Below are 12239 nucleotides of genomic sequence, written 5' to 3' on the forward strand. Positions count from 1 at the left end.
GCTTTTTGAGACGGTCTCACTATGTAGTTGAGACTGACCTGGAACTCACTATGTAGCCCAGGCTGGTCTCAAACTCACAGTGATCATCCTGCCTCAGCCTTCCAAGTGCTGGGATTATAGGGGTGTGCCACCACGCCCAGCTGTGCCATTGGTTAATTTTGAGCAGCAGAGTTCTTGTATTTGACTGTCTTGCAAAGACTTCCTTCTGATAGCATTCTGGAGAATAGATTGCATCTGAGAATGAGTGGCGTCTAGAAGGGGAGGCCTTAGGAAGATACTGATGGTATTAACAGAAATCTGCAGCCGAGACTATGTTGTGTGGTAAACTGATACCTTCAGTGTATAAATTATACGAGTCTCAGATGTACTAGTAATGTTTCCAAGTATGAAACATTTCTCCTTGTTAGCTTCAGGGACAAGGTTCTGGGCTGCCATGTGTAGTTATACACATAGCTTACAGCACACAGCAGTGCCTGGGCAAAGGCTGGGTTTGAAACTCCATCCAATTCTACTTGCCAAGCTGTGAACCTTGGCATGCTCCTGCAGATATCCAAATGGTTTCTTAATTTTAATTTTGTTTCCTTGGGAAGTGAGGAAGGTAAATGAGTACATTTAGGCAAATGACAGACTGTGGGCCAATTCAGTCTTGTGAGTGAAGAACTGCTATATTTAAGGAGTTGGAAATATAGTCAAAGGACAGTTTTGGATTACATGACATTCACATTTCGGCGTTGTAAGTAACCTTTTATCAGAGCCCCGTGCCCTCACTTGTGTGTGTGTGTGTGTGTGTGTGTGTGTGTGTGTGTGTATTGTCCGTGTTGCTCTCTTGCTTGGGCTGCGTAATTAAGCTGTGATAGAGCTTGCCATGCGGCCTGCCTGAAACATTTCCTCCCTGAGTCTTCATAGAAAAACTTTGCTGATGTCTACTTTAGAGAAATAGTTTAAACATATAAAAGTTTGATGTATTTAAAATTTATTAATGCTATCTTCTTTTTTTTGGTACTGGGGATTGAACTCAGGACCTTGAACTTCTTTTTTTTTTCTCCTTTTTATTGAGCTATTGGTACAATCTAGGTATACATTACAGTTACATTCATTATTGGGATTCTGTACCTTTTACATAATAGGTTTTGATTCTCATTTTTTCCCCTTGTCCCTGACCTCCCTTCACCCTCCCCTCCCCTCCCCATTTACAAACACTTTATTTCCATTTTTTCATTTTCTCATATTTTTTTCCTCTCCCTTATTACCTTTCCTCTACCCTTCCTGCTTTCCCTACACCTTTAGCCCTTTACTTCCTATTTCACATTCTTAATTATCTCATTAGGATCCTGTGTACTATTATAATTTTTCACACCAGAGAAACTATTCGGTATTTCAGTTAAAGAAATCTCCATATGAACATTAAAAATAGGGGCTCCTAAAATAAAATTAAAAAGGAAAGTAAAAGAGAAAAGGCAATGATGTAAGATTAAAATAATCCTTAATTCTAAAGATGAAAAGGGTCCCTTAACATATTTAAATTGCTTCTTGCTCTTGTAGTCTTATCTTATTCTTTTTTTTTCATTATTTAGAGAATATTAGTTTCCGTAATCAAATCCACGTAGATATGACCTTACATATTTAATACTGTGCGTTACCGCTGTACAAATGGATGAAAAAACACAAAGAAAAGAATAATATCCAGAAAACAGCAAAGTTCTGTTGCTGTTGTGGTACCTGGCACCATTTTTTTATTGACATCTTAATCATCATCTGGAAAGAGAACATTCTAGAGTAACATCATTAAATATAGCTCTGATAAAGCATGGTCTATGTATCATAAAGCAGGTACAAGATATTTTACATTCACAGAGGTATGATACATTACCGTCCAATAATATCCAGAAAACAGCAAAGTTCTGTTGCTGTTGTGGTACCTGGCACCATTTTTTTATTGACATCTTAATCATCATCTGGAAAGAGAACATTCTAGAGTAACATCATTAAATATAGCTCTGATAAAGCATGGTCTATGTATCATAAAGCAGGTACAAGATATTTTACATTCACAGAGGTATGATACATTACCGTCCTACATCAATAATACTAGAATCAGTTTTGGTTTTAAATTTGCTTTGTCTGCATATAAGATTGCTACCCCTGCTTTTTTCTGGGCTCCTGTCACATGGAGAATTGTTTTCCATCCTTTCTCTTTCAGTCTATGGGCTTCTTTTTGCACTAGGTGTGTTTCTTGTATACAACATATTGTTGGATTTTGCTTCTCATTCCATTTTGCCAGTCTGTTTCTCTTGATCAGTGAGTTGAGGCCATTGACATTGATGGTTATAACTGATATGTACTGACTTATTATTGACATGTTATTGGCCTTTTGTTGACTTTTTTTTTACTTTTTCACCTTCTCCTTTTAGTTTTTTGCCTGGCCTATTTGATTTGCTCTATTGGGCCTTGTGTTGTTGCCTTCATTGTCTTTTTGTAGGATCTTGTTTAGAATTGCTTATAGTGCTGGTTTGGTATTCATGTAGTTTCTCAGGTGTTCTTTGTCGTGGAAGTGTCTTATTTCTCCATCCATTTTGAAAGAGAGTTTTGCAGGATACATCAGTCTAGGTTGGAGGTTGTTCTCTTTTAGTACTTGAAATATCTCATTCCAGGCTCTCCTTGCCCTAAGGGTTTGTGTTGAAAAGTCTGCTGTGATTCTGATGGGGTTTCCTTTGCATGTGATTTGTTAGGACCTTGAACTTCTGAGGCAGGCAGAGGAACACTGAGCTAAATCCCCTGCCTGTTATGTTCTTTTTTAAAAAAAACACAACTTATTGAGATATACTGGACATACAACAAATTGCACATATTTTAAGTATAGTAGTTTGATAAGATAGGTAAATATTCATGAAGCTATTACCATAATCAAGGTAATGAATGTAGCCATTGTCCTCAAGTTACCTTATGCACCTCTGAAATTCACCTTACTTAGGTCTCATCTCATCCCACACTGTACCCAATAACCACTGCTTGACTTTGTCACTATAGATTAGTTTACATATTTTGGAGTTTTCTAAAAATGGAATCTTATGATGTATATATGTCTACGCTATTTGGCTAATTTTATGTAACAAAATTATTTTGAGATTCATTCATGTTATTGTATGAATGGCTCTTTCCTTTTTTTGACTGAGTAGGATAGGTTAGATTTGTTTATTCATTTATCTCTCTCTCTCTTTTTTTTTTGTAGTACTAGGCACTGAACCAGGGCCTCATGTATGCTAGACAAGTGCTCTACCATTGAGTTACACTCTCAGACCTTTTCAAGTTTTATTTTTAGACAGGACCTCCCTAAGTTGCCCAGGCTGGATTTGGACTTGCAATCATCTTGCTTAGCCTCTTGAGTAGCTACAGTTACAGGCATGTGCTACTGTGCTCACATTCATTTACCTCTTTAGGGTATTGTGTCTTTTTCCTTGTCTGATAACTGTTAGTAAATCTTTTATGAACTTTTGCATACAAGTTTTTTACAGACATATACTTTTTTGTCTTGTGGATAAATAGGAGTAAAATGGTTTGCTTATAAAACAGGTGTGTATATAATTTCTAAGCAGCTGTCAGACAGTTTCAAAGTGCCTATTCCATTTAACATTTACACATACACTGTTGGGAGTACCAGTTCTGTCCTAGGAGCCAGTATTTGTCATTATACAAACACGTTTGCACTATTTGTATGAAGTACAAGGAAGAGTTTGTAAAAATCTAATTAATTTAGGTGGTAGACTAAAGAAAATGTGATTTTTAACAATCATCTTTGAGGTCTACATCACTTAGATTATTGAAAAAACTGAAGATGCGGAATTATGACTGCTTGTAAAATGGGCAATGTATGTCACTTTGTAATTTTAAGTGTTTATAAAGTGTGTGACCCCAAATGCCTACCCTGTTTTGGGATCAGAGTCCTCTGAGACACTGAGCTTCTAGCTGGCATACAAATCAAAGAGGAGATTGTCAAGAACACAGATATTTGGGTTCCATCCCTAGGATTCTGAGCCAGAGAGGTGGGGTGGGGCCTGAGACTCTGCATTTTAAGAGGCACTGTAGTCGGTTGTGCACACTTGTGATACCTGAGGGTTGTGATTTGGGGACCACTTGTTCACTGTGTCGTGATAGTAAGCATTGCTCAAGTATTAGGTACTGAATTTTAAATGTGTTCTTTGGTAACAGTCTACTCAGACAAGCTTCCTCATTGTCCATTTTCACCTTTTGCATTTTTAGATAGTTTATACATTATAACTAGCCTGATCATTCCCAGGATAATTTCAACCATTTCAAACCCTCCTCTTCCTTCCCATTTCCTGCCCCTTCCTCAAGGTCTTTTTCTTTTTCTTCATTAAGCCAGAATCCAGAATCCATGATAGAGTTTATGAGAGTAAATTGCTTTGCTGCTATGAAGTTAAAATCCTTTTTTGAAATTGGCTTAAAGCATTTGTATGCCGAGGTAATTCATTTGAATAGTGTAGTCACTATAATGCAAAAAACTAGAATGTTTGTTTCTGTTAAACATACAGTGGAATTTAAATAAAATAATGTTTTTCTCTTTTTAAAAATATACTCTGTTTAGAACTATTTTGGTGGAAAACTCTCTGCTCAAGGGAAAATGCCTTGGATTGAATATAATAATGAAAAAGTTTCTGGCACAGAATTCATAATTGACTTTCTGGAAGAGAAACTTGGAGTGAATTTAAACAAAAACCTTGGCCCACATGAAAGAGCTGTGTCGCGAGCGGTGACCAAGATGGTGGAGGAGCATTTCTACTGGTGAGTCCCCCATGGCACCTCCCCAGCCTTTGGGAGTAAACTCAAGTTCTGTTGCATTTTTCAGATATTTCTCTCACCTTTTCAAAGGTTCTGTGTTAACAGTTTGGGGTCCAAGTTATCATGGTAACAATTCCGGGTATCTAGACTAGCGGTCAGCAGACATTTCATGTAGGGGACCAGCCGGTAAATATGTTGGCTTTGTGGGCCATGGGTCCCAGATGCAACTACTTATCACTGCTGTTTTATCATAGAGACAGCCATAGACAATATGCCAGTGAATATGGTTGATTGTGTTTGATAAAACTTTATTATGGACACTGAAACTTGAATTTTACTTAATACAGCATATAATTCTTTTGATTTCTTTTTCTAACTGTGTAAACATGTAAAATTCCTAGCCTGTGCACTGCAGTTTGCTGGCCCTCAGTGTAGGCTGGAACTCACCTGATATTTCAGTTTTTTGGGGTCTGGGCTCTTCACCCACACAAAGCACTGAGCTAAGGTACTCTCATCCGAGATACCCAGAGCAAGGAATGGAAGACTAAGTCAAGGTGGAATTCCTAGGTGAAGTAAATTATGCAACCTTTGTGAGATTACTGCCCATTTTCTTTAGGTAGTAAATTTTTTTGTGTCCCAGAAGTAAAGTGTATAGCCTCTGTAGTTTCTTTGCTCTGACTGCCTGACTCCCAAGTTTGAAGCATCACATGAGTTGTGCTGATGTGTTTGTTTCTCCTGTTCTGCTTGTTGCGGCCTTGAATTTGCTGCACTGCATGAGTTAAGCAGATCTGATTCTTCTTATTTTGCAAGTGCAAAGTCATGTGAGCTTTTTGCTCATTTGCTCATTCATTTTCTGACAGTTTTGCTTCTTTCTTTGTATGCAAATAGATGAGAGAAAGTTTCTCCCTGGTTTCTAGAAACTTTATCTTGTCCTAAAGGTTTAGTGAAGAATTACTAAGCCCAGCCTTTTGGCTCTGCTTTGTCTGGGCTAGATGCTGGCCCAGTCGCTTTTACTGACTCCTTCCTCCCACTGAGAGGCCCCCTCCCATGAGGGTGACTGTATAGGTTCTTCTTCATTGGCTGCCTATCTCACTCATTCTGCTCTTTCTAAATGGAAAACTTGCTCTTCTGGTCTCTGAGATTTTAAGTGAGCCTCTATTTTCCTTTTCCTCTTTCTACTTTTGTTTCTTCCGCAGTTTATTCTGGGCTGAGCTCCATTTCCTCTTCCCCCTTACTATGGCAATGAGGAAGGGATGAGCAAAGGGGGACAGGGGAGAGGATGGAGGCAAAGGTACAGGCCAGTGTGGAAGAGATTGGCTTAGTGTGCTGGAAGGAACCCGAATCTTTTCCTGAGAACTGCAGGGCTCTCAGAGTTCAAGAGTCATAGGGGACAAAATGTGACTTGCTTGGCTTCTGGGAGAAGGCTTGCAAGATATAACCCATTTCACTTGCCAGCTGCAGACTCGGCTCTGTGGTGATGCAGGCAAAGGGAGAACCACCTGAGCCTTGGGTTTTTTTGTTTTGTTTCATTTTTGTTAGGACCATCCAAAGCAATACCTTATTTGGTAGGTGGGCTCCTTGATGTGGAGAGCTAAGGCATTGTCTCCTGCCTGAAAGGCTGAGGGCTCTATGTTGGCTATAACTCTTACATTTCCAGAATAGCTTAGAAAATACATGTTCTGGTGAAAAAGCTTTTGATTCAGTGAAGTTCCCAACTCCTACATGTCACCACCTTTTGCCCTGATGGATGCATCATTTTATGTAACTGTAGAGCCTGGTAGAAGTTCATGTCTGTCCTCCACCTAAAATGGGGCTGGGGGAGGGGGAGATTGTGAAAGGGAGGGAGGGGAAGAACAGAGCTGACATGTGGTACCATGGAGGGAAGGATCAGTTTTATGGACCAAAAACTTTCAAGTGCTTGGAGTCTTGCTTGGGTTATGTGTGACTCTTCTGAGAATAATCTTCTTTCTCTAACTCACTTTTTAATTAGAAAAGTATTTTTCAGGTGAGCTCATCTTTCTTACTTGTTTATGCTCAGAAGTTTAATTTCTAGTAGAAGAAAGAACAAAAAAGTGTCTTTGAGTTTCCAAGGCTTAGCCAGTGCCATTGTCATCATCATGCTTTCCTGAGAGAGCTCTAAATCCCAATGGAGGAAAGATCTCATCGTCCCCAAGAAAGTGCTTCAGGCAGAGAATCTTCCGCACTGTTCCCTCAAGCTCCTGTCCTTCTTCCTATCTTCTGGTCTCAGAGATCTTGCACAACTCCTGCACCTGTGGGAATGTGGGCCTAGCAGTATGGGGGAGAATGTCAAAAGCATGAGTTTTCCAAGAGATCTTGCTAAATTCTGACAGTTGTTGTATCCCTAGGTTATATTGCTGCTCCCAGACGTGGGAGAGAAAATTCAATAAACTCACAGTGTTTAATCAATATCTGGGAGTTTTAGACGTGGTTTATTTTGGCCTGACACCTTAAAAGTTTTCTACTTCAGGTATAATTTTCTGAAAAACCAAGGCTATAGAAAGCTGTCATTTATGTGTAATATCATATAGTTCTGAACCCCTGTTTTAGGACTGTTCAGACAAGTGCACTCAGCTCTGAAATCAATGATTTTTCTTGCATTTTAAATCTGTGCGATTATGTCTCAGTCGCATTATAAAAGGTATTACTGAAGATGAAGTAGACATTTTTTCCCTATCCTTTTTATTCTACTCTTTCACGTGTGGAATGCTTAAGTTAGGTCCAAGGCAGGGGAGCTGATATGAAGAAATGTCTGGGAGACAAGGGATTTAACTAATGGAATGAAATTGAATTTTGGTAACATACTGTACTGGCAATGTGACATACCGCCCCCTTGAGGACATCAGTGAGTTCTTTAAGATTCTTCCAACCCCACAGAGGTGTGCAGGACATCACTGTCAGATTACCTTAGTCATACCATTGTCACCCATAAAAATATAGCCAAATTTACTTCTATGATGACAATAAATTTAAAAATTTGAGCTTGGCTTTTTTTCTTCTCAGTGCTGGGAATCAAACTGCATGCTCTACCACAGAGATGCACATCCCCAGCCTGAGCTTGGCTTTTTTTTTTCTTCTTTCTTTTTGGTACTGGGTATCGAACTCGGGCCCTTGTGCTTATGAGGCAGGCAGCGGAAGGTGGAACCACTGAGCCAAATCTCCAGCCCAATAGTGTGTATGTGATTTTTTTTTTTGTACCAGGGATTGAACTTGGGACCTTGTGCTTGTGAGGCAGGCGGCAGAACTACTAAACTTAAGTCCCCACCACTACAAGCATGGCTTTTGATGTGATTTCAGTGCCTGAGGGAGATGGGATGCTTTCATAAAATAACTCACCCAAGAAGGTCTGTTCTGAAAGCCAAGACACACTCTGATTACAACTGGATCCATGCGTTTTGTTCCCTTTTCATTCTTCTATTCCTTCCAATGTTAGTGATAGTAAGGGTTAGTTGAATGCTTGTGAAACCCGGTGACATTACAGAAACAGCATAAACTTCTGCATCTTTAGCAAATGTTCAGAGTAGAAGCAAAAGACAGCAAGGATGTAGCCCCATACCAAGAAAGGCATTCTTCTTACTTGGCTACATTCTGAGACTCAGAATGGTGTGCTTTGCAGTTTTCTGCATATTAGTATTCACTACTATGGGCCTCACATTATGTTAGGTTATAATGAGATATAACTTCATTAAACATCAGGTTCAGCATTTTTTTGTTGTCTTGATCTCCTTTAAAAATATTCGAGCAGGTTTTATTCTTCTTTTAGATAATGTCTAGAAAATCATTTTTACAGGAGATTAGGTAGATTGGTTATGATAAGGAAAATCAGATCTCAGCTTCCTGAAATAGACTCGCAGATGATAAATTAATTGCTTAGCCTAGTCTGGTTTCCACATTGGCCCTCTCTGCTGTCTCGTGTTGACCAGTCGTGATTTCCTGTGCCGTGGGCTTCCTTCCGGTGAAGAGGGAGGAGCCAGGGACCTGAGAAGAGCAGCAGCCCCTCGTCCTCCACAGGCACTCCTCTCTCTTCACTTTTCTGCTCAGTCATGTGTCATCCCTCAGAACTACTGTTTAGCAGTAGTTGGCTCAGAATGAAACTTTCCTTTCAATCAGTACTTCACCCTTCAGCAAACTAAATGACTGACTCCCAGTGTCCCTGTCCTCAAGTGGCTCAGAGGCTGGGGAGAGAGAGCAGGCCCTTCAAATGGTCATGGTTTGGGAGAATTGAAGAACTGAAGAGAGGCAGTGCGCACCTGCTGCAGACACCGAAATACACCCCACATTCTTTTTTATTTATTTCTTTTAAAATTTTGAGATGGAGTCTTGCTAAGTCGCTCAGGCTGACTTCTTGTGATCCAGTGAAGCCGGGCTACAGACATGTGCCAGCACACCTCACTTAGTGTCTCTTTTGTGAGAGTATTAATCCCACTCACGAGAGCTCTGCTCCCATGACCTAATCACCTCACGAAGGCCCTACTTCCTACCACCATCATGGTGGAGATTAGGTTTCCGTAGGAGGTTTGAGGGGTCGTAATATTCAGCCTCCAGCAGGGACGTGCATAAAGTGCGTGGGAAGAAGTGCAGAGGGATGGGGACACAGAAGGGTAGAGCACAGAGGGATTAGGCCGTGGGAGCAGTGAAAACATCTCCTGAGATCCATGAAGGGTAACTGTCGAATTCTGACTTGGTTGCCAGAGAAGGAGGTTTGAAAGGCGCAAGGATGAATCCAGTTTAGGAAATGTTTGCGTTTCCTGAGGCTGATCCTTGGAATCCATGGATTCTGGGACAACAGTCTGGGCGGAATGAGGATTTGGAATAAGTGTGAAACCTTAGCTGTAAATTAGATTACCTCTTGAGTGTAGACTAAATAGGCAGAAAGCTAGGAGAAGAAAACTTTGGGAACATGTGAGAGGTGGGAGGAAAAGCAGTAGAGATGTCTGTCGGCTAAGAGAAGTTCCAAGAAAGAGGCCAATGGTGTCAGATGCTGTAGAAAGTTCTTAAAAGCTAGATATAGAAAGAAGGGTTATTTGGATGTTGCGTTGAGGAGATGATTGTTGACTTGCACCGGAGTGATTTTGGTGGAATGATGGGGGTGGAAGTTCACATGAATGGAGTTTCCAGAAATTTTGGTTGTGAGAGGAGGTGCATGCTCAGTTGTAGTGATACAGAAACAAGTGTAGTGGATGTTTCCTACTGTAGTAGTTGATTTAGGAATCTATATACACTCCTTTGCTTTGATATTTGAAGTTGATACATACTTCACTACACTTGGCCCCTGAAGAGTGGGCCTGGCCCTGATTTGCCTGGATACTGGTCTGTAATGTTAGGCACAGTAAAGGGAAGCGAGGAAAGTAATCAAGAGGAGGGAAGGAAAGAGGAGGGAGGAAGACCAGAATTTCTGAGGTTACTTCTACCTGCAAAATTCTGAATGAACCCTGTGTTCCTTCTTCTGTGCCCTACACGCAAGCTGATAGTGCAGCTAGAGAACCTTACACCTCTGATTTGATGGAGTCTCGTCCTTGCCGAGCCCTGTGGCCCAGAACAGCTGACTCTCCCGTCCCTGTGTGCTGCTCTCTGCAAGGTCGTCATCTTCTGCACATGCCCTCATGCACATTTCCTGCTCTGCAGAGGAAGCTGAACTTGGAACCTCCGTGTAGCCTCTCCCACTTTGCAACCCTTCTTCCTATAACTCACCATTTGCCCCTTTCAGCCTGGCCTCATTTTCTAACTTGATCTTGAACTGTGGTTTTCTGAACACTGCTCCTCACTCCAGAAGCTTCCTTAAGTGTCCTTTTCTCCTCTTATAGCTTAGAAATTGCCACCATTTCTCTATCTGCAGTCTAAACCTGTCTCCTGAGTTCTCAGCCTTATATTGTAAACATCTCCACTTGGTGGGGGGGAGCGGTCCATGAGACCCTCAGATACAACTGGATAACTCATCTTTCAATGCCCAAGTTTGTTCCATGTAGTGTAATACAGTTAAGTGGGATTATTCCTTTGAGCCATCATCAGCCTTGGAGAAAATACTTACTTTCTTCTTCTCCACAGTTCTTACGCCCATTGGTCTGTTTCTTCTGTCTCAGTTTTTCTCCTGTGCCTTCCCCATCCGTCCCCTCTGCTGTTGCCATGGTCAGTGGATTGTAATTTTTTTGGCCTGGTCTTGCCGTGAGCTTCTGATCAGCCTTCTTATCAGCACTGTCGCAAATACGATTATGTTTCTTGTCTGCTTAAAGCCTGTCGTGGTTAACCTTGGTTGTTGGACAGAGTTCATCTACCTTTGCCTCACGCTGTGCGATGGTCGCCGCCTCCCTTCCAGCCTCCTCTCTGCCGGGCTTCCTCCTGTGCGTCCTGTACCCCACCCACATTTTCTGGGGTTCTCCCAGGTCAGCAAGCAGCCACTGTTCTTCACACACCTCCCTTTGTCTTCTGCTCATCCATCAGCCTTGGTGATGATAAAACCTATGTCATCAGCCTACAGAGAATTTAGTTCTTCTCCATTTCAACGTGTCAGCTTATAACTACGTTCTTCATTTTTACACTTTAGATGCCTCCTAGATGCTGTTATTTGTTGGTTGTGCTCAGTATTGAATAATTTAGTTTTATCTTCAGACCATCGACTTCCAAAATTATCCAAAATTATCCAAGTTATCCAAAGAGTAAATGATCTTTTAATTGTGAATTTAGATCTAGTGTAATTAAAACCAGAGTGCTCAGTTATTTTAATGCCATGTGAAAACACAATTAGAGTTAAAGTGCTCAATTATTCTAATGCAGTGTAAAAATTGCCACCTTAATAATTGCAGGCGTAAAAAGAAAAGCAAGTAGAAAAGTATTTAGTTTTCATGTTTATATAGAACTTATCAGAATAACATGGGATATTTTATATCAAAAGATCCATTGAATGCTTTTAACTATGCACACTAATTGCTCACCTTTGTAATGTGCTTTTTTCCTATTTTCAGCAAAATCCATTTCTTGAGTCCTCAATATTTTATTTTAAGAAACTTACTAAAAATAGTTGTATGAAGTTTTCTAACAATATTTGTGGGCATTCTTTTAAAAAGATAATAAAGAAGATTATGGTTGTAGTACATAGAGTATGTTAAATTGGTTATAGAATTTTGCAGTAAAAATCAGGAATGTTTCAAAAAATTTAGAGACACCCATTTCTTTCTTATTTTAATTAATTAGAGCAGAGAAGCCTAAAAGGTCAAAATTGTGTAAAATAATCAAAGTTTCAGAATCTTATTTTGTTGTTTTTGCTTTTATTTTTTGAGACAAAGTCTCACCATGTAGTTCAGGCTGGCTTTGTGCTTACTGTGTAGCCCAGACTGGCCTAGAACTCAGTGATCCTCCTGCCTTAGCCTCCTGAGTGCTGGGTTTACAGCCATGTGCCACCTCGGCCTTTTTTTTTTTTTTTTTTTTTT

General features: G+C 40.3%; 1 protein-coding gene across 1 annotated transcript in view; it reads left to right on the forward strand.

Moving 5' to 3' along the window:
* The window catches only part of Faxc (failed axon connections homolog, metaxin like GST domain containing), a 73742-nt gene that overhangs the window by 14227 nt on the left and 47276 nt on the right, over positions 1-12239 (forward strand). Inside the window, exon 3 of the mRNA XM_010637369.2 lies at positions 4604-4800. Coding sequence (XP_010635671.1) covers positions 4604-4800 — 197 coding nt within the window. The remainder of the gene's footprint in view (positions 1-4603; positions 4801-12239) is intronic.

Source organism: Fukomys damarensis, unplaced genomic scaffold, assembly GCF_012274545.1.
Source record: "Fukomys damarensis isolate Sample0158 unplaced genomic scaffold, DMR_v1.0_HiC HiC_scaffold_14, whole genome shotgun sequence".
NCBI lineage: Eukaryota > Metazoa > Chordata > Mammalia > Rodentia > Bathyergidae > Fukomys > Fukomys damarensis.